The sequence below is a fragment of the Gadus morhua genome, chromosome 15, assembly GCF_902167405.1.
Source record: "Gadus morhua chromosome 15, gadMor3.0, whole genome shotgun sequence".
Classification (NCBI taxonomy): domain Eukaryota; kingdom Metazoa; phylum Chordata; class Actinopteri; order Gadiformes; family Gadidae; genus Gadus; species Gadus morhua.
Window position 1 is genome coordinate 15,214,090 of NC_044062.1, and position 21,223 is coordinate 15,235,312.

General features: G+C 47.9%; 1 protein-coding gene across 3 annotated transcripts in view; it reads left to right on the forward strand.

Annotated features, from left to right (window-relative positions):
• Positions 1-12,800, forward strand: part of dntt (deoxynucleotidyltransferase, terminal) — a 64,738-nt gene extending 51,938 nt beyond the window's left edge. For all 3 annotated transcript variants that reach the window (XM_030379304.1, XM_030379303.1, XM_030379305.1), the window contains one exon: positions 12,497-12,800. In XM_030379304.1, the coding sequence (XP_030235164.1) occupies positions 12,497-12,583 (87 nt within the window). In that variant the 3' untranslated portion in view covers positions 12,584-12,800. The remainder of the gene's footprint in view (positions 1-12,496) is intronic.
• The last annotated feature ends 8,423 nt before the right edge of the window (positions 12,801-21,223 follow it).

The window sequence follows — 21,223 nt, forward strand, 5'->3', positions numbered from 1 at the left end:
CACTGTCCTGTTGTGTTGGTGGAGAATTGTGTAAACTACGGCAGCAACAGCAGTAATTGGAACCTGGGTTCTGTGTTTGGTGTTGAGTTCAGGCACAATCAATATGAGTTCCCTTCTCCCTCTGGGCAGAGTCTAATTATCTTATCGTCTGGTTCAGTACAGTTACAGCACACTCTAATTGTGATTCTTCATTTTATCTCTCTTCGACCTTCTTTCGCAGTGTTTGCTGTGTTTTTGAAGAAAAGTTTAAACAGCCCTGGTGTTCCCTGGACATATAGTCTTTACTCTCTTGCTAATGGCAGCACATTAAAGAAGCCCCAGGCTGGGTTATTTAGCTTTCCGCTAAGGCTTTTCATGTTATCACTGACTGCTATTAATTTGCTGCCTCTTGAATCCAATCTCGGCGCAAGCCGCTATTAATAAGCCTCTCCTTCATGTGGAGTGTCTAACTTTAGATCCGCGGCCTGTGTGTTGTGTCCACACATCACGTCTCCCTGTCTGGATGAATCTACTGAGATGGAAATAAATAATAAAACCTCGAGCTGCATAACTAACTACTGACGGCGTCAGACAGATCAGTCTGGGTGGGCTTACACATCACCTCAAAAAAAGAGAGTGAGACAAACATAATTAAATGTTGCGCTTTGATCACACCATGTTCACCCATGAATATGGCTGGAAAAGTGTTATCCTTGAGGAAGGCGCTAGTCCATATGTGTTTTTATCCAATCCCATATATAGTGTATCTTTTTTGGTAGTCGCGTAACCAAAGCACTTGTCAAGCCCAGTTATGCTACCTTGAACATAAACGACTAGTATAATTGGGCTACAGTCATTTATGTTTATTTCCTATTTAGTTATTTAGCAGCCGCTTCTGTGTGTTCTCCGTGTTCTGAGTGTCTGTTAATTGATACCATGAAGGAGCTAGTTGGTGGTTAGGCCTCTTATATACAGGGAGGGTGTGGACAACAAACTCCGTACCTTTCGGCAGAATAAAAACCTCCTTACTGTTGGCCGACACAGATTGAGCATATTGTGTTATTTACCATTATTTTATTCTTTGCAAAAATATGCTTGGTTTCTCAGCCATACGGTTGTCCATTATCGCATATTTCAAATGCTGTCTTATGTTCTGGGTGTAAGAAATGAGTTGTACAGTACACCACCACAATACAAAAAAACGACCTTCAAAGTCAACCAATCAAACAAAACGTCCTCTCTTAAACAAGACCTGAAAGAGTCCTTCATCCATCCACAGTTTTTACCGTCAGCCTGTCGTCGCGTCATTATAATCATGTCATTCGATTAACCCACGTGCTCAGGAGGCCTGCCTTTGTCCTTGCATCTCCTTGAACAATGAGTCTGTTCTCTCTATCCAACGCCATGCCACTCCCCTCCGTCCCACGGAGAGAAATGACACCTCCCAACCTCATCAACCCAGGGACTACTGTCAGCACCCCAGGCCAATCTTGGAGCCACACATTTACTCATGCACACACGCACACAGCATGCACGCATGAAGGCACACATCGCACGCACGTACGAAAATCCGACTTTGCTATTTTCCTCTTGTTAAAGGTTTTTCAACACAGCCATAAGCCTGAAGAAGCTTTAGTGAAGAACAAACGGTTAAATATATTTATGCATATATATTGTTTTGTTTCAAGTGAATGGATATTGGTTTCTGCTTTAGTAATCCTAACGCTTTCATTTATCTTTAACCACAGGCACAAGAAAATAGTTTGAATAAATGTCACCATGGTGTTGGTCTTTTGGAAACCATTGCCACGGCATTCATTTCCTGTATTTCTTCCCGAAGGCAGGTCTCACGTCTACGTCTGTTATTTCAAAGGCAGCAATCCCATTCCCTTCTGCTCTCGGTACACTCCAAAATGATCATAAACGTTTGGACTTCTGTAACTCTTTTAATGTTGCAATACTGTGCAACCCCGTAGGACGTTACTGTCACCATCAATTAGGTTGGATGCTGCTCGCTGGCGCTGCTGTCATGTGGGCCCTCAACAGCAGGATCCACTTGAGCCATAAATATACGGACCCCTACATGAGATCCAGAATAGCCTGGACCACCACGATGACCGTTGTGAGGTCAAGGTCATTGAAACCATTACGGGTGATGGGGAAGCTGGTGAAGGGTAGGCTGCTGCCGCATCGTTGGCGTCTGCATGCGTGTGCCCATTTCAATATGATTGCTGGCTGCACAGGCCCGAGTCTTTTAACTACACGCACTGTCGGCCCCCAGTGGGAATCGAACCCTGGCACTGTGAAGGCCATTCGGTACCATGAGAGCTGGACAGCACCTCGGTCCTTTGTGTGGGGGAATTGTTATAAGCACTGCAATCAGGTTTAAAATATGCAGACGTAGGGACACCAAGGCCCAAGCCATACGGTGTGGGGCAGCCAGTGAGTGACAGTGAGTGACTGTGAGTGACTGTGTGTTTAGAAAGCCATTTAGAAAAGCAATTTGTTTTAAAACAAAGACCGACTTGTTTTTCTCCTTCACGAAACAGTGGGAGCAAGGAAATAAATAAATGAAGGATAAATGCATTGCTATAATTACATAGGCAGCTATGGCCCGTTGACTTTGAGTGAGTGTAAGGGCAGGGTTGGGGGTGGGACGGGGGGCAGGAGACGTTAATGACAGAGCAGATTCAGAAAGACACTCACAGTCAGAAAGAAGACTGACCCACGGTGGGCACCGGTGGGGGGCAAGGAACACATTATGTGAGCAATGAAGCAAAAAAAACAAAAACGCTTTAGATTCGGAGTGAGTGTTATACACTCGCCCTCCCCACGTCAACTCCGACTCCATCTCATTCCTCTACAACCTTCACATGACTAGCTTAATTTATCATCTTCTGACTGTGAGTCCTTTATCATCACAGTCTGCTGTTTTAAAATACACAGGGACATGGAAAGCAACAAATCTGAGTTTGCAACAAAAAAAACTACAACAGAAGAATGTTATTACACCCTCAAACCCACAAATTAGGTTACAGTTTTAAATTGCATCATAGCCAAATCTCTACAGTGGGAGAAGGAGATTTGGAGGAGGGGACCGGATAGTGCAGGAGGAGGGAGAACAGGGTAGTGAGGGGTGGAGGGGTAAGGGCTGCTTCCAGGTCAACACTCCCGGATCCATCCCCACCTCATTATTTCGTAGCCTATGGCCCAAATAAGAACATATTCTTCGGAGTGTATATGTATGCACATATACATGCACTATAAATATAAAACTGCTCCGATAAGACCACATGGTGGGACTTGAATATGTAGAGCAGCATGCGTTGTTTTATCTTAAGTGCTCCGTTAGAAACTGCTGTCATCACACTTTATGGTTTGCAGCGTCAAACCGGTTCCATAGCTTGATAACAATGCATGTAAAATCCATATGAATACATACATATTTTAAAGCCATTTGACCGCGTAGCCGCTCTGAGCTGTCTCAGGTTCACGTTATTGTATGTTCCTATAGATTCCTCCATCCGCTGTTAGCCCGCGGAAGCGGCAACCCTTAATTATGCAGAACATTTATGTCACCATGCCGGCCCATGGTTACACTAAGTGTCGGGTGATTGCTTGCTTAGGGAAGCAGTCACTTAAGCAGGGCTTTGGCCACCTGCTTAACATTCAGCTCCTGCGCCCTACTCTGTGGCTCAAGGGTGGTTTCTCCCACGAAAAGTCAGTGCTGTGGTTGCGGGGCGTGTCTGACTTCATTAACAGGCACCTAGCAGCAACGCACATATGTGGTCATCTATGGTTTCTGCGGACCACCAAGGATAAGCTCTGTGTTTTCCCAGCAGTGGTCCACGACCCATTTGTAACCGTGTATGGGAATTTGTGTGATAGAGCCCTGCGTTCATAATGGGGTACAATCTGGAGAAAACTGATGCATGGCAACCACCTTCTCTATGGTTCATTATATCTGAAAATACTCGGGCTCTTACACTTCATAGACAGCTACATACATTTTCCTCGTGGCGTGGGGGCATTTGCAAGATGCAAATAGATTGTTGCAAGACGTTGTGTTGGCTAGTACTTACCACAATTACGCAATTATGGTATAGCCAGATTAAAACCAATATGAAATTGACATTAACATTGACACATGCAACCATTGTGCCCTACAATCATATCTCTACAGTTGAACATTCATGTAATTCAATCTTGTTTCAGTCACGTTAATAAAGCTGCAGCAATGCCTGAATTCCACTGGCGCACACATCACAGTACAGCGAGCGCTTTGCCCACTGGGAGCTGGAGATGGTTCACTTCAAAAAGATTGATTGTGAGATACTGCAGGCCCCTCCTGATCCGAATCCGTCTTAAGAACCATTTCGCACATTTAACACCCAGGTCTTTTATCATAGTAAATCACCTCGCAGGCTTGGTAAATCAAAATGCTCCAACCGCTGCATCCACTCCCTGACTCATTCAAAACAAAATTGGCCTCGATCCCATTTGCATACATCTCAATGAATAAACCACTTAGGCTACACCTGTTTTCTAATGCTCTCCGAGTAGGGGGAGGGTACAGCTTTTAGTGGAAACAGCATGGATGTATTTTCAAATTGCATTCATAGATCCTAGTTTTCTCAATTTGGGTAAAGTAGAGCTGCAAGTATATTGGATCTTCATAGAATGAACTATAAGGGTCCACTACAATGTGCCAGGTTCAAGGCTAATGAGCAATTTCATTGACAAATATGGGCCCTTTTCATCAGGGTTGACCCAAATGCTTCAGAGACAGATGAACTAGCCTGCCCGTCAGAACCTGTTGTTAACTTGTCTTAATGAACTGCACAGTGGTGGTGGGGGGTTCCATTCTTCTTTTGCTGTATCCATACTTTGGAGACCCATTCATCTTGTTCATTTATTTACACAAATCTCTGGCTGCCGGCGCTTCTTCCATACCCGTGTGTTCTGCTCCTGCCCTGTGTATATTGTGCATACTTAAGTGGTACAATGTTGGCTACTGGGAATGGGGCTCAAAATCCTAAAATACATTTTTGCAAGACAATACTATATTATTATATCATCAAGCAAAGCAAATGCACCCAGGACATACAAATTGAGGTCCTCCATGCAAACATATATCCTGAAGGAACTGTTTATATACTATATACTTTATATGCAATATACTTTTAACATTATCAGTAGAAGTACTTTAAAATGGCTTGCGGTAGCTTAGCAGCTAGCAAAGGTACCGTTTTGGTTGATTTATCAGACAATATCAACCAGATTCTAAAGCTCTTATCAATATCTGCACAATCTACTTCTAGTGTGTTCCAGATTCTTAAGATTCTACTATCTCAGTGAATACGACCTGTGAGTGGCTGTAGGAGGCCACAATCAGTGAGTATTATTTCAAACTTTTCCAGCCTGCTCATTCTTATTTGTAGCGGTATTTAGCTAATTTTGTAATTAGTGGAATAAGCAGTAAACCGACTCCTCTTCAAAAGCACTGTGTTCACAAATCTTCACACAAACAAAAACCCTGCAGCGATCTGCTGGGGCTTCACACCGGCTCACGCACAGTCTCAATCAAACCTCTGAGGTCCCGGCGGTGAACAAACTAGGCGGATCAGTATCGAGCAGGCCCAAAAGCACTGGCAGGTGTTACGGTGGGCAAACTCTTAAAGTGATTCTGTCTCTCTGGCTCCAGAGCTCATATTTTGTTGGCTGCGCGTGTCGTTTTAATTGAACGAAGCGCGTGTCGCTGACGCAGACGAATCTGATCACACACGCTCTGGTTGCAGGAAGCACATCGGACATGCAAAACCAGCCCCGCTTCAAACAAACCAATTAATTATTTACAGGCTTCAGTGGAGCAAACAAAGTTAATTTATTGTTATCATTAGGAGTGTTCTGTTTGGGTCTAAACTGGAGGAAAGCAGGGCTACAATTACATGCTGGCAAGACAAGGGGGCCGGGAGGACTTCACACAATCTGAAGGAGCGTCTGGCGCTCCAGAGCCTGCAAGGGGTCAACCAGGCCTTCATTGATCAAGATGCAATCGTTTCTTACGTCTGTACTGGAGCGCACCTGCCTGCTGTAATACCGATGAACTGTACACAAGCACATTCAAATCATTAGAACTACGCCTCAGAACCCTCTTCGCATCTGAGTCACGGTATAACCTCCACACGGCTCTCCGGACCTCAATACGGGAGAGTAACGGACAGATCCAGCCCCATTGATTCCACCCGTCCCATACAGCTGGGCTTTGGGGTGCGGGTTTATTGACGCTACAGATCTCACCAAAAGTTCCTCATGTGGACATCGAGGGTGTTGTGTTGCATCCCTAGCACCGCAGACCGCTAGCTCAGCACAAATATCAAGGAGTGTACCAGGAAATGTCCTATTTAAATGCAGACTCGCATTGTTCCCGTCATAACATGAAACAGATTAAGGGGCCTCGTGCCAAACGGAGAGGCAAAACAACACTTATCCCCTGGCATTGTCAAAATTAGCATCTCTGCTGGTGGGCTGATAGTGTTGAGGAAAGCTGTCATAACCTGTCGCTGGCTATGACAGGTGTGTGACAGGCTGCCACCGCGGCCCAATGGTTAGCGCCGCAACTCACAGCATTGGAGCAGATTGTCTCTGAACCTCATCTCTAAAAGTCCTGGGTCTTACCTTATCTGATACAGCCCTAGGTCTGGACTTTATCTCACACAGTCCTAAGTCTGGACCTTATCCCATTTAGTTCTGGGTGTGAACCCATCTCTTACAGTCCTCGGTCTGAACCTCATCTCCTAAGACCTGGGACTGAACCCATCCCATCACATACAATCTATGGATCGCGTCAAATTGGAGTCTATGTTTCTTTGTAGAGGTGTAGTCTCCTCAGATCGTCTGCAATTTCCTTCCCAATGGAGGGACCTGCATGATCGAAGCCCTGGCATCTAGACCCATTTAGCTGTAGAAAGCTGTCAACATGCTAAACAGGAAATGTCACCATTAAACCCCACTTACGTCTGTTCCCTGTTTTTTTGCATGCTTTTTGCAAATTATGGGATCCAGTTTCCATAATTTACTATAAATAGCATTTAGTTTACTTTTGAGGAGAAATGGCATGTAAAAATCAGGTGAAGAAGAGGAAGCAACATTTGACAAACTGTGAACCTGGAAAAATTTACAGAAGAAAACGCATATCATTTGGTCTCTGGCGTTACCAATAAGACGAAACAAGTTGAATGCTAGAAAGTAACCAAATCAGTGAGAAGAAGAAGCTAGTTCTGAGCCACGGAGCCGGATGGAGAATGAAATAAATAATCTGATTTCCAGTGTGAGCTAAGAAGTGCATAACTGCGCAGAGCGTTATTTATTTGTTTATTTTTAGAAAGATCAAGCATTTTATTTGCTTATTTGAATAATGATCATTATAATTATTATGATGCATAGCGACAAACTGAAGAACGAAATCAAGGCTTGTCAAAAATGGTGGTTAACTACCGAACACAATGTAGTGAAAGAGAAAAGGAAAGAAAAATCACATAAATTGTGCCATACACTTTCATAATAATTCTTTGCCACTTTGCAGCTTCACACTTGAAGTTAAAAAGCCTGCCTTAAACAGTAGGTGTGAAAGATGTGTGCATATTCTCACCGCCTGTGGATTTGTAGTCATTTCATTACATGCGTGGAAAGGGGCGGTATGAAAGGTGAGTACCAGTTCCTAAAACCTTCACCACTCTTTCTATACATTCAGAAACCTGCGTGGAAAGTGTCTGGAGCAGACTTTCTTTGTTTAGGCCTACACATGGAGTGGGTCCCTGGGGTACTGCCCTGCTGGGGACCCTTCGATTAGCTCAAAGCAGAGGGCACATTCCTGCAAAGAGCTCAAAACAGACCTCTTATCTAACGTGTCTTGTCTTAGGCAGACAGACATCAGCAACATACTGGTCGGGTTTCAAAAAGGTATCAATGGCTCCAAAGTTGCCAAACTTGTATCGAGGCTGTAAAAAAACACAATCAACCAATCAAATGAAATACCTTTGATTTGCAAATGTTTACAACCCCGCGGAGGCAAAGAGCACTAAAAGAGAGCAGATGGGAGTGAGGGTGCAGGACCGATGCGGCGCATCCACCGTAAATCCTGTGCTTTATGATCAGGACTTGATCGTTTGGTCCGTGCTTGTCCCCTGGTCGCTGATCAACAGAGGGCAGCAGTGGGGGAGGCAGGGAGGAACCGCGGAGTGATTGACTGCTCGATAGCTGGTGTTTTATGGCGGCCGGCCAGCGCTCTGTGGAGCTTGTCCTAATCAGCCGTGTGATTGGTGGCAACTTGAACCGGAGGTCTACTCTGGCTGAGCGCGGCAGCGGGTTTGTAGTCTAGATCACCCCCGGGGTAGGGGTGGGCGGGGGGGTGGGGGGGGTCACTCAGGTTTGATCTTTGAGGTTGAACGAGTAAGACAGGAGAGGGAGGGAATAAAGTTTGTCTGGCAAGGTGGGGGTACAACTTCCACATCTCTTGTGGTTGTTCCTTAGCTCCTGTCCTGAGTGCGCCCGGGGGTTCTCAAGTGAAGGCCCTCACTTTCTTCGGAACTTTTACAATAAATGTCAACCATCACTTTTCTCTCAACAAGCAGGTAGTACAATCCCGATTCTAGTCTAGAAAAGTCTCAAGCAGTGCTTTCACAGCCATGAAAGCAGAGCTCTAGTCAATACAACCTGAATATGCCCTTGAGACGTACTCAGTCAGTGTCTGGTAGAGTGTTTGGAATCGCAAGGCACAAGACTACGACAGTGGATGTGTCTAGTCCAACTCTGTGTGTCTGTCCGTCTGCCCGCCCGCCCGTCTGTCCTGCCTGCCGCATTACCGATCATAACAAATGCGTCAGTTGAACCTCTTAAATCTTTATCACTTCTGCAAAACGCACACAAACAATATTGTGGTTAGTCGCTCATAAACTCCCTTCAAGCCTCCCCCTACCTCTCCCCTTCTCGTCCTCTCCCTTTTTCTCTTCCTCCCCCCCCCTCTCTCGACCCCTCGCTCTCTCATTCACATCCCGTCTCTCTCTCTCTCTCTCTCTCTCTCTCTCTCTCTCTCTCTCTCTCTCTCTCTCTCTCTTTCTCGTTCTCTCTCTCGCTCGCTCGCTCTCTCTCTCTGTCTCTCTCTCTCTCTCTCTCTCTTTCTCTCCCCCCTCTTTGAAGCAGTATCATGCTGGGTGGGCAGCCAGCCATTAGCCGGCGTGCCGGGGGAAGGGGCTGTCGGGGGGGAGATGGGGGGGGGGGCAGGGTTAGGCGATAGCCGCGGTGAGCCGAGCCGGGGCAGATGTTTTGCCAGGTAACAGTCGCTCCGGTCCACGAGGGACGGCGTCACACAGCGGACGGAGGAACATGGCTCTGATTAGCAGCTTATTAAGCCAAGGACACCGGATCCACTGATTTACACACACACGCACACACACATGTGTGAGCACGCACACACACAAACATACCCACATACACACACACGCACTTACGCACACATGCACGCACACAAGCGGACGCACACATTCGAGCATGCACACACTCACACTGACAAACACAAGTGGCCGCACACACAGACACACACGCACACACACAAGCGGACGCACACATGCACAGACACACAGACACTCACACCAAACACACACACGTACACATAGACACACCTGCAGACACACACACAGACACACAAGAAGACGCCCACACGCACACAAGCAGACGCCCCAACACACACTCACAATCCCACAGACACACACAAGCAGACACACACAAGCAGACGCACACATGCACACACACACACACACACACACACACACACACACACACACACACACACTCACACAGACGCACAGACACAGCACTTGGTGTTTCTTGAGCAGCTGGCACCCATGGAGGCGTTACGCCGTTGGCAGTCGCCTGCCAGGGTGAGAGCTATCGCCAGCCCGATCTCAGACACGCTCGCTTTGCTCATTTACCATCGGCATGCCTTTAAACTCCTTGTTGTATAACGGGGGGTTTGGGGGGGGGGGGGGGGGGGTTGAACACTGCTGATTCCCTCCTTGGAACTGGGGTTTAGTGTACATTTGTTTTATTCTGGGCTCGTGTGCCAGTGTGGGGAGAGGGGGCTTGTGGATGTGTGTCTCTGATGTGGTGCTGTTTTTTTTTTTGTGTGTGTGTGTGTATGTGTGTGTGTGTTGGTCAAGGAGTGGGGGGGGGGTAAGGATTTGTAGCAAAAGAAAGTGGGCAAAATCCTGTGTGATCCAGGGTTTACTCTTGATCCAGGACAATGGAAAGATTGCGATGTGAAGGGAATCTCATGTGGGCCCTCCGAGTTCTTGTTTTTATTCTATCTGCCCGGTAACCTGGAGCTCCACAGGCCCGCCTGATCCCGCTGAACAATACGTCCACTGGTGGGACGGACCAACACCAAACACATCGACCCCGCCGCCAGCCGGAGCCCGCATGGAGTTCTCCTCCTGGCTGTCTCTTTCATTCGCTCTTAGGGTCTTTGGAATTTTCTTTCTTTCTTCCCATCTTTCTTTCTTGATGTTTCTCATTGTTCCTCCCTTTCCTTTCTTTCTTTCTTTCTTTCTTTCTTTCTTTCTTTCTTTCTTTCTTTCTTTTGTTTTCCTTTCTTGTCCAATCTTTTTAAAAGGTTATTTTGTTTATTCATTTGTATCTTCTTTTTTTATTGTTCCTCTTTTTTCTTTCTTATTTTGTCCTCCTTCCTTTATATCTCGTCTGTTCTTTATAAAAACGTATTTCCCTCTCTTCCTCCCTTCCTCCTCTTCCTCCCTGCCACCCTGTATTTGTCTCCTTCCACCCAGCCGCCGGTGACTGTGTGACGTTCACTCCCACGTGTTTGTCTTGGTAACAGTGTCATCACTCTTTGTTGGTTCGGCGAGGTCGCTCTGCTCTCACCCTGTTCTCTGGGATTAGGAGCTGAGAACGAGGGTGTTGGCACTCTATTGGCCACGCGCAGTCTCACTTTAAAGTGTCATCTTTCAATACGCCCGCTGTGTGTTGTTATGCCAACAGAATCATGAGTGTGTGTGTGTGTGTGTGTGTGTGTGTGTGTGTGTGTGTGTGTGTGTGTGTGTGTGTGTGTGTGTGTGTGTGTGTGTGTGTGTGTGTGTGTGTGTGTGTGTGTGTGTACGACAGTGTGGGCGTGAGGTCCACAGGATTGATGGGAATGTGAACTGGACAGCGGTAGCATTTGGGATGTGGCTGGCGTCTGTAATCCAACGTTCACCTGAACTCGAGTGCGGCGGGTTGTCGTTTGCGCTATAAATCAAATGCCTGGCCAGCGGGGGCCGTGCCACCATTTGTTCTCACTTGCCTCTGGCTGGCATTGCAAACCTTACGTGCTCCTGTCTCGCTCCTCTCTCCCCCTCTCTCTCTCTCTGTCTCTCTCTCGCTCTCGCTCTCCCCCTCGCTCTCTCCCCCTCTCTCTCTCTCTCTCTCTCTCTCTCTCTCTCTCTCTCTCTCTCTCTCTCTCTCTCTCTAATATTTTGGCGTCCGCGTCACGTCTGCTTTATTCCTCGCCCATGGTCGGATGTGTCGGCCGCTGCCTTCCCCTCTCGAGGGGTGTTTTCTCACCACCAAGGTGAGTCAGTCCCCCCACCCCTCACCACCGCCGTAGGGCTGAGGGGTGGGGGGGTTAGGGGCGGTGGGTGGGCGGTGATGCATCCATTCCCACAGTGTTGCCGGGCCACTGGCTTGGCTCCGGTGGAAGAAAGAGAATGGGGGAAAAATAGGGCTGACAGTTAATAGGCCCTGTCGTGATTTGTCAGCGAAAGCGGTCATCTGGCCGTACAGCGTGTAATCACCCGGAGCAAGGTTAAAGTGCTTACTTGGGAGGAGACAAGGGGGCGGTGCAGCGGACTGCCATGGTAACCCCCGCCTCCCCCGCACCCCACTGCTCACGCCGCCGCGTGATTAGTGCAGAACAACGCACCTGAAAAAACCTATAGCAGTGTTTCCATTTTTGAATGGCTTTAGATCGGGTTGGAGTCTCATCACGGAAGTCCATCAGACTTGTGTGTCTTTCTTGTCTCTGACTTGATCCCCACACTAGAACCAACAGTGTTTGTTCTTCATTGATCAGATAAGCTCCGACCCGGCCTTGCTAGCCCAACAAGTCAATGAGACGTGTTCACTTATTGGCCATGGATCTATTTGCCCTTACTCTCTCTCTGTGTCCCTCTCTCTCGCTCTCTCTCACTCTCTCTCCTCCTATCTCTTTCCCTCTCTTTCTCTGGCCCTCTCCCTCTCTCTCTCTCTCTCCCTCCCCATCCTCTATCTCATTCTCTCTCTCCCTCCCCCATCTCTCTCTCTCTCTCTCTCTCTCTCTCTCTCTCTCTCTCTCTCTCTCTCTCTCTCTCTCTCTCTCTCTCTCTCTCTCTCTCTCTCACTCTCCGTCTCCCTCTCTCTGCCCTTCTCTTTCTCTCCCCCTCTACCCCTCTGTCCCTCTCTCTCTCTTTCTCTCTGTCCCTCTCTCTAGAAAGAATTCCTGCCAGCGGAGCGTGAGGAAGACATCTTCGCCCATCTGGGTCTTGAGTACCTTGAGCCTCAGCTCAGGAACGCGTAGGCCCGACATGCGCGCACACACCTCTGCATCCCCATGTTACCCCTGGCCGCAACAGCCTTGCTTTGTCAATCTATTTTCATTTTCACCAATACTCACCTGAATTACATTCACTGTCATTTGTGTCGTCTATGTCGTTTTTGTTGACATACATTGTTGATGCTCTGATTCTACCTATTCTCCTTTTTGCTTTTGATTAAACGATTGTCTTTAGAACTCATCATGACTCACTTGTGGTGGTGAACACGGCCAATGAGAGAGATAGAGAGAGAGAGAGAGAGAGAGAGAGAGAGAGAGAGAGAGAGAGAGAGAGAGAGAGAGAGAGAGAGAGAGAGAGAGAGAGAGAGAGAGAGAGAGAGAGAGAGAGAGAGAGAGAGAGAGAGAGAGAGAGAGAGAGAGAGAGAGAGAGAGAGAGAGAGAGAGAGAGCATGGGGGAAGAGAGACGAGAGAGCATGGGGGAAGAGAGACGAGAGAGAAGAGCAGGTTGGCTGCAATCTCTAGGAAAATGCTGTAATCACCTTCCTTCATGCAGGCAAGTGATGCGCGGTAAGCACACACACACACACACACACACACACACACACACACACACACACACACACACACACACACACACACACACACACACACACACACACACACACACACAAAGACACACACACTGCAGGCTCCCAGGAATCAAGAGGAGGGTAATGAGCGACAGCGCGAGAGACAGAGGCATTCATTGCAGCCCTTTTAGCCTACATTCAAGCCCACGTCCACTTGAGAGCGTTTAGTTTAGCATGCTTTCGATGTGCGCTGCCAGAGGCCGAATCTCCCACTACTGTGTGTCTGGTTGCCCCACATGCTGCCCCCAGTGAAATGACAGCCAATCAGTGGCGCACCGCACTCAAACAGGGGTTCACTACAGAAGGTCAAGATGGCCGCTCACCATGGGGATGATGCGTCCCCCCTCCCCCCATTAAACCACTCTCGGTGTGCGTAAAGTTATTTTTGTTTGAACTTTGAAGGGACAGACCACTACACTAAGATTTGGACTATAGCTGTAGCTCACTCGGACTTTGAGGTTCCATGGAGGGCCATTTGAGACATGTTGCAAGGCCCCTGGTGCGTCCCACGATGAATCAGTGCAAGTCGGAAAGAGGCGACCAAGGCAAAGCATTCTGGTGAAGGGCACTATTTAAAGATCTTTAAGTAGAGCAGTCTGGCCCTTTGAAGACTCGACCTCGACTTTCTCTCTCTCCCTCTCTCTATATCTCTCTCCCTCTCTCTGTCTCGCTCTTTTGCTCTCTATCGCTCTACATCGCTACAAGGCTGTTATTTCTTTCTTTTTTTATATAGATCTCCGTCTCCTCTTTGCAATCAATAATGAAGCAGAAACCAAATAAAACATGAATATGAATTCAATTCAGCTGCAGAGCTGCCGGGTCTCTCTCGCTTCTGTACCTCAACCTTGCTTCCCGAAAGGATTTGGGGAAAAATCTTGAGTTTTGTATTTTTTTCTATCTTGTTTTAATATCCTTAACTCAACTCGGCTCTCCTCGGGTGAAGTATCCCTGTTGATCGTTTCTGAGAAGTCTTTGGCCACTTGTTAAACACTCTGTAAGCGCTGTGTGATGATGTGATGTCGCGGAGCTAAAGATGACAAACAAGACGTTTTTAGTACATTTACTTAAGGTGTTGATGAGCACTTATCATTTATCAACGTCTTGTCTATGTCTTGACTTCAATATTAACTGGCACATTAACTAACTAATTAACTAAAACTAGCATTGATAGTAAAGATCAACAAACCATTGACCCTTCGCTCCAGTTACTCTCATTAGAATCTGTGCTATTAAGAAAGTTATTTTAATAGTCACAACCTCATCTTGTTCTCCAATGTTTTGGCTCCCCATTGTAGATCACATGTAGAAATAACAAGGATTATTTAATATAAGAACTTTAAATGCCGCTACTTTGATGACTACCACAACTACAACTACTACTACAGCTAGAAAAATAATAATACAATAATAGTAATAGTCCATAATAATCCTTTTTCTTAAGGTGTGAGTCCAGGTGTTCATAGCGTGCAGAGTCTCTGTGGGTTCATCCATTTGACTACTCCTCATTTCCAGCCAATCCCAGCTGCCCTACTTTTTCTCCATGCAAAAGAGTGCCTCTGGTCACAGAGCATAGCAAAATAATGCCTCACTTTTTTGCATGTTCAATTTCTGAGGACTGACAGCGATGACAGGTGCGTGAATGTACGAAAAATTGCCTGCCGGAATTTGCATTAAGTGCTTGATTCGTTTCGACCCAAAAAGACGTTGCATTCTGCCATCCAATGTTTTCTATTTAATTTTATTTCCTGAGTTTGCTCTCAGCGGGACTACACCATTAGCAGCCCTCATTCATACTTGTTGGACACCAAATCCCTTTCATCTCACATCCATCACAGCAGGGCCCAATCGGTGGTTATTGACTGACTGATTGAGTGTCGGGGGCCTCCCCATGAATGGGCCCATATGACTCCACACATATCTCCATCAGGTCACGGGACAGCTGCTATCATTTTTCACGGTGCATAATGTGAAGTTGATGGAGATTCGGGTCCGGGGATAGCTGGACACTTTGCGTTGATAGAAGAGCGCTCGGAGATTAATGACTTAGCGTGTCAGCCAGATACTGAAAACTCGTGTGGAGAGACAGATTGCCACTGCCAATAATGCGTCCCTCTCCTTTCTCCCTCCACATTTGGCGACGTCAGATAAGGTAGAGCGGTGACAGTGTTCCTTCTTCAGGAGCGACGCGAGACAGGGTTGTCTGTGTTCAACGCCGTACTAGAAGGCAACACGAATTATAAAATGTGGTGGTTGGAGGGGGGGGGTAGCACAATGTGGTTGGCTCGGAGACGTCAGACCGCATGCGACTTTAGCAGCTAGGAAACACTTAACATCCCACTGCATCCGGGGGTGGGGGTGGGGGTTTGAGAGGGTGAGGGTGGGGTGGAGGAGTTGAAGGGAAATGCTGGGAATGAGGAAACCGCTGAAGTGGTGGTTCTGGAGGGATGCGGCTCCATTGAGACCGATACGGTTGCGATCCAAAGAAAGGCACGCGTCTTTAACAACTCTTGAATTTGGCCCGGTGACAATGCGCGCTGGCAACCGGCTCTACTCTCGCTTACCTACACGTCCGCTTACAGCAAGACAAGTGAAGACGACTCACACTCGGACACAAATAGAACGGCGCTTGAATGTCGGCTCATTCAAACTTGACGGAGCTCGGTTCAGTGAGCGAAAACAAACGTGCAAATGCCCACATTGTGTTGGAAGACAGTGATTTATTGGCTGAGCCGCAGGGGGCCTGAATGGATGTGGTGAGGGCCGGTCGGAGCCAAACGGGAGAGCGCTGACAGAATAGGGACAGCCTGTATCCTCACCTCTCACAGGCTCGTGATGGTGGCCAGTCAACCAGAGAAGAGCGAAGCCAGCCGGTCGGCTAATCAGTCGGTCAGTTAGCGCGGCCTAGCAGGCATCGGTCGCACCGAGGACGGTTTCCCGCCCAGACGAAGCGTGGGTGTCATCGACGAGGAGTCGCGATCTTGACCTTCTTCGTTCACCGCATCTGTTTTGTGTGCTCGGCAAATAAAGACCTTCATAGGGATCAGAACACTTGAAATGTCTTGCTGCCTGCTGCCGCACAATATTACCCGAGAAGTAAACTTCAACTGAAAGACACTTTATGTTATACTTATCTCTCAGGGATTGTTTCAATCAAAAGACGAAAAATCAGCAATTGATGTCAGGGTGGTCTTGAACGTCTCTCATGGGACTGGAATGGATCAGTGCACATTTGATTCAAATGGTCTGTCGCCTGTTAACCACTTTTGAGTTCCTCGGTTAAAGTTTGGGGGTGACCTGTTCTTTCTTGTTTGCGACAATTGACCTATGAGGCGTGAGCTGTGGGAGCGTGGCCCCACGGAGAAGGGCCCCTCCTCCACAGGTGGCAGACGAACGACGGCGCCGAGAAATGGAGATGGAGGATGTGGGGGAGGAGACATCGCACCATCTGCTCTCCTCTCCATCTCCTCTCCTCTGCTCCCCTGTCCTCGTCTCTCCTCCTCTCCCCTCCACTCTGCCCCTGCTCGCCTCCCTTTCTTTTTCTCCTTTCCTCTCCGCTCTTCTATCCTCCACTCCTTTCCTCTCCTCTCATCTCTTCCATCCTCCACTCCTTTCCTCTCCTCTCCTCTCTTCCGGTCTCCCCTCCTCTCCTCTCTTCCGTCCTCCCCTCTACTCCTCTCCTCTCTTCTGTCCTCCCCTCCTTTCCTCTCCTCTCCTCTCTTCCGGTCTCCCCTCCTCTCCTCTCTTCCATCCTCCCCGCTTCTCCTCTCCTCTCTTTCATCCTCCCTTCCTTTCCTCTGCCCTCCTCTCCTCATGTCCTATTCCACCTATCTATCTATCTGACCATAGGTCATGTCTCGGTGAGTCTGTGAAAGAATCCGGGCCAGACATATGTCTACAGCTTTGTGGTTGAACACAGCTCTCTATAATTTTGTTTGTGTGTGTGTGTGCGTGCGTGTGTGTGTGTGCGTGTGTGTGTGTGTGTGTGTGTGTGTGTGTGTGTGTGTATAGGTGTGTATGTGTAGTGCTGTGTTTCTGTCTGTGTGTATCTGTTTGTAGTTGTGTCGGTATGTGTGTAGTTCTGAGTGTGCATGTAGTTCTGTGTGTGTGTGTTTGTTTGTGTGTGTGTGTGTGTAGTTCTGTGTGTGTGTGTGAGTTCAGCCAGCCCCAAGGCGCTTTTCTGACCCTCTTTCCTCTCTCCGTCCAGCCTGTGTCTTACCAATCTCTATTTCCACCGCAACCCTTCCAGACAACACAGCTCCACGCACTCTACTACCATCTCTACCACAGCTGCACTACACAGCAAACAAACAAACATACTACACAACGCTACACTTTTATGCAGCACACCAAAACAGATATACACACATACAAACACACACACATACACACACACACACACAGGACACACACACACACACACACACACACAACAATAAACACACTCACACAAACACACACACACACACACACATACACACACACACACACACAAACAACAATAAACACACACACACACACACACACACACACACACACACACACACACACACACACACACACACACACACACAGGTGAACAAACATACACAAAATCATACATCATACAACATGCACACACATAATCCCTTGTATATTTTTAGCCATCAACTAATTTCATCCTCATTAAACACCTAAAACAGCCACCTTGTAGGAAGTTATCAAAGGGAAAAACAAGTACTTGAAATATACTCCACTGCACTCCTGTTAAGTCTGACGCTATATCTGCTGTTTAATCCTCAGTAAACATAAAAAAAAACGATGGTAAAAAACACATAAACTTGATGGCAATATTTAATTTAGATACTCATATAAGCCCACATATTTAATAATTCACAGTGTAACAAGGTACAGTGCTCATGCCTGTGTTTTTTTTGCGTCTTTGATCTAATTCCCGCTGCGCTAATACTGTCACTTTTTTAATATTTCAGATCCTCAGGAAGAGCACACAGATAACTGGGTTAAACCTACCAGGCTGGTGGTGGCTCTCTACGCCCGGCTCTCCGTCTTTGAACTGATCTGTTTTCACCAAGCTCTCATTGTGTCAATCTTTGTGATTGCTCCCGTTTATTGCGGGCGGCGGACGGAGACGGCTGTTATCATTAGATGGCCTCCCAAGGCATTTTTTCTTATCTGGTCCAAACCAAAGTCCCCGTTCTCATTTAGTTCACCTAATACAACGCTCCTCTCTCCTCCCCCCCTCGTCCACCAGAGAGCTGGTTGAAATAACAAGTCATTATACTCGCTTGGTTGCGATTCATTCCTACCCCGGCGCAGGCTGTTGCAGCCCGGGCTAATTGCAGTCAGCCGTCAACGCGCAGGTGTGCTCCGTTTCATGGCGTCGTGAACGTCGAGCTAAACAGTTTACCTGGCCCCATCATCATCATCATCTTCGTCGGCGCCGCTGTCGCCGTCTTTCTTCAGGAGGGAGAGACAGGGCCGCGTGACGGCGCCACATCTGGCTGCGCTGATGACTCCAGATGTGCACGGCGAGTGATTAGAGCTGTTTCTGACTCGTCACTGTGAGTGCACTTGCTAAAATCTGAGATGGATGGATGGATGGATGGATGGATGGATGGATGGATGGATGGATCCATCCTTCCATCCAACCACTCATCCATTCATCGATGATGGGTGAGTGGTTGGATGGATAGATGAATAGATGGATGGATGAGTGGATCAAACAAAGTAATGGATGGATATGAGTGGAAGGGATAAATGCATTGATCCATAAAACAACTATCAAGAAACAAGTTTAAACAAAGCTGCGATTTTTTAATAAACACAGGCCTTAGCTCGTTTAATCATCTCTCTAACACACATACACACACCAGTGCACTCCAAAAAATGAGAACAAGTAATATTTAATGAGATTAACCGAGCCCCCCATTTGAAAGGACCCCCAGCGCTGGTGTAATCTTTCTCCTCTCTCTCCTCCTCATTGTTTTCTCTTCAGCAGAAAATGGTTGCCGGCTTCGCTGACAAACACACCCGGCTGCTGGTGAGGCAGGCGAGTGGGCTGACAGGACAGATAATTAGCTGTTTCTGCATCAGCAAGTCGTGTGCTTCCAACCATCCAAGCATCGCTAGCAGGCCATGGTCCTCCCGTGGAGAAGGAGGAGGACGGGACCCGATGCTGAGGACTCGCTAGACTGTTTGGTTCAGTTTGTTTAGGGGGGTGGCTCTAAAGTTACACTAAAGTAGACAAAGAAAAACATTTAGGCGGTTCGGCAGTCAAGTATGGGAAGACAGACGGACGGATACAGAGGCCGACAGACTTACAGATATCCAGCGCAGAACAGGCTCTCCTCATCAGTTTGGGTTCTTGCCTCTCATTACAAGCACTAACGATGTTAGGAACATTGCGGGCCCCTTCTTCGGGGCCCTCGGTGGTTTTGGGGGGGCCGCGACACACCAGCTGGACCCTAATTCGCCGTGCCTCGCTGAGCTCACTGTTCACGGCTCACGGGATGGGAAACAAAATCAGGTAAAATAAGCCTTAATCATTGGCCTTGCATCCTGGTGCCATGCGGCTCTCGCACAGTTTAGAGTGGGACTGCGTCTGTGGAATCCTAGATTATGGTGGTGGCCCTCTATGGGGCGGGGGGTGTGAGGAGAGGTCTAGAAGACCTGGAGGGGGAGATCATGTGGGGAGAGGGAGGAGAAGGGGAGCGGGGGGGCACGGGGGAGGGGGGGTCTCGTCCTCGATCCCCCCACCCCCCTCCCCCCACTGTGCGTCCTGCGAGTGATTGAGCGAGGAGACATTAAAGAGATCCACGGCCTCCCTCACTGCGGATACCGCCAGACTCACGTTGAGATATTCCGACGGCTACGTTCCTAGCCACGGTGCCTTAGCATGTGTGTTTGTGTTTTGGTGTGTGTGTGTGTGTGTGTGTGTGTGTGTGTGTGTGTGTGTGTGTGTGTGTGTGTGCGCGTCGTTGCTGGGAGGAGGAGGGGCAGAGGGCGGGGTAGGGGGGGGGCCCACTGCCTCTGCAGCATATAAATAAAAGTCGGCAACGGCTGAGGAAACAAGTGTAACACACACCATCTGGTCCTGCACCGAAGTCTGCCTCATTTACCGAGACCCAAGGGGGGGGGAGGTAGGCTCGGGGGTGGAGGGGCTTTCAGGGGGGGTTGATTATGATCAAAATGCCATCTTTTGCTCACTTCGCTAAGAATGCAGATGATCTGCCTTAACGAAATGCTGTGTGTGTGTGTGTGTGTGTGTGTGTGTGTGTGTGTGTGTGTGTGTGTGTGTGTGTGTGCCTTTAATTGAAATGTCCACAAAGAGAAACTGCTCCTTGCTTGGAGAAGGCGAGGTATGAGCTTTACGTGACAAAAGAACAATGGCGGTAGAAGTTGTGGTTATTTCCATAGGGTACCGCATGCGTTCTCTTCCGTCTCTTCATCTTCCTCTCCCCTCTCCCGTCTCCTTTCCCTGGCATGCTTTCTGTCGTTTCCTGGCCACAAATCAAATGACTCACAAACAGGTTGTGTGCTGGAAGTGATCTTCCCACATACTATTTTGTATTCACGGTTCCGTTGGTGGGTTTTGCAAAATATCCTGGACTCAGTGGCGATAAAGCCTGGATTGCAGCGCTGGCAACTTCTGCAGATTCAAGACGGATGTATTTGTGTTTGCAGAGCCAATGTCCAATATTTGTGCTGTACTCTGTAGACCTCCAGTGTTGAGAAGAGCCCGCCAAGGAGCTTATGCCTCTGTCTGCGCTGCCGCCATGCCCTCGTTTATTTCCACTGCCATCTCCCCCAGATAGATTTTCATCTTCTTCCATGAGTCCACCGGATCGATTCTTCAGGCAAAGCATGTCCCATTACCAAGAATTACTCATCGAACAAGCGAGGGGAACAGGATCTTAATCAATGTAACCTCTGTGCCTAACAACCTTGTTATTCCCCTCCGAAGCCAAACAAAATGAGAACACTTTGGTTCGCAGAGGCTCATTACTGAGACCAGCCGAGAGACACATTACACATTGTT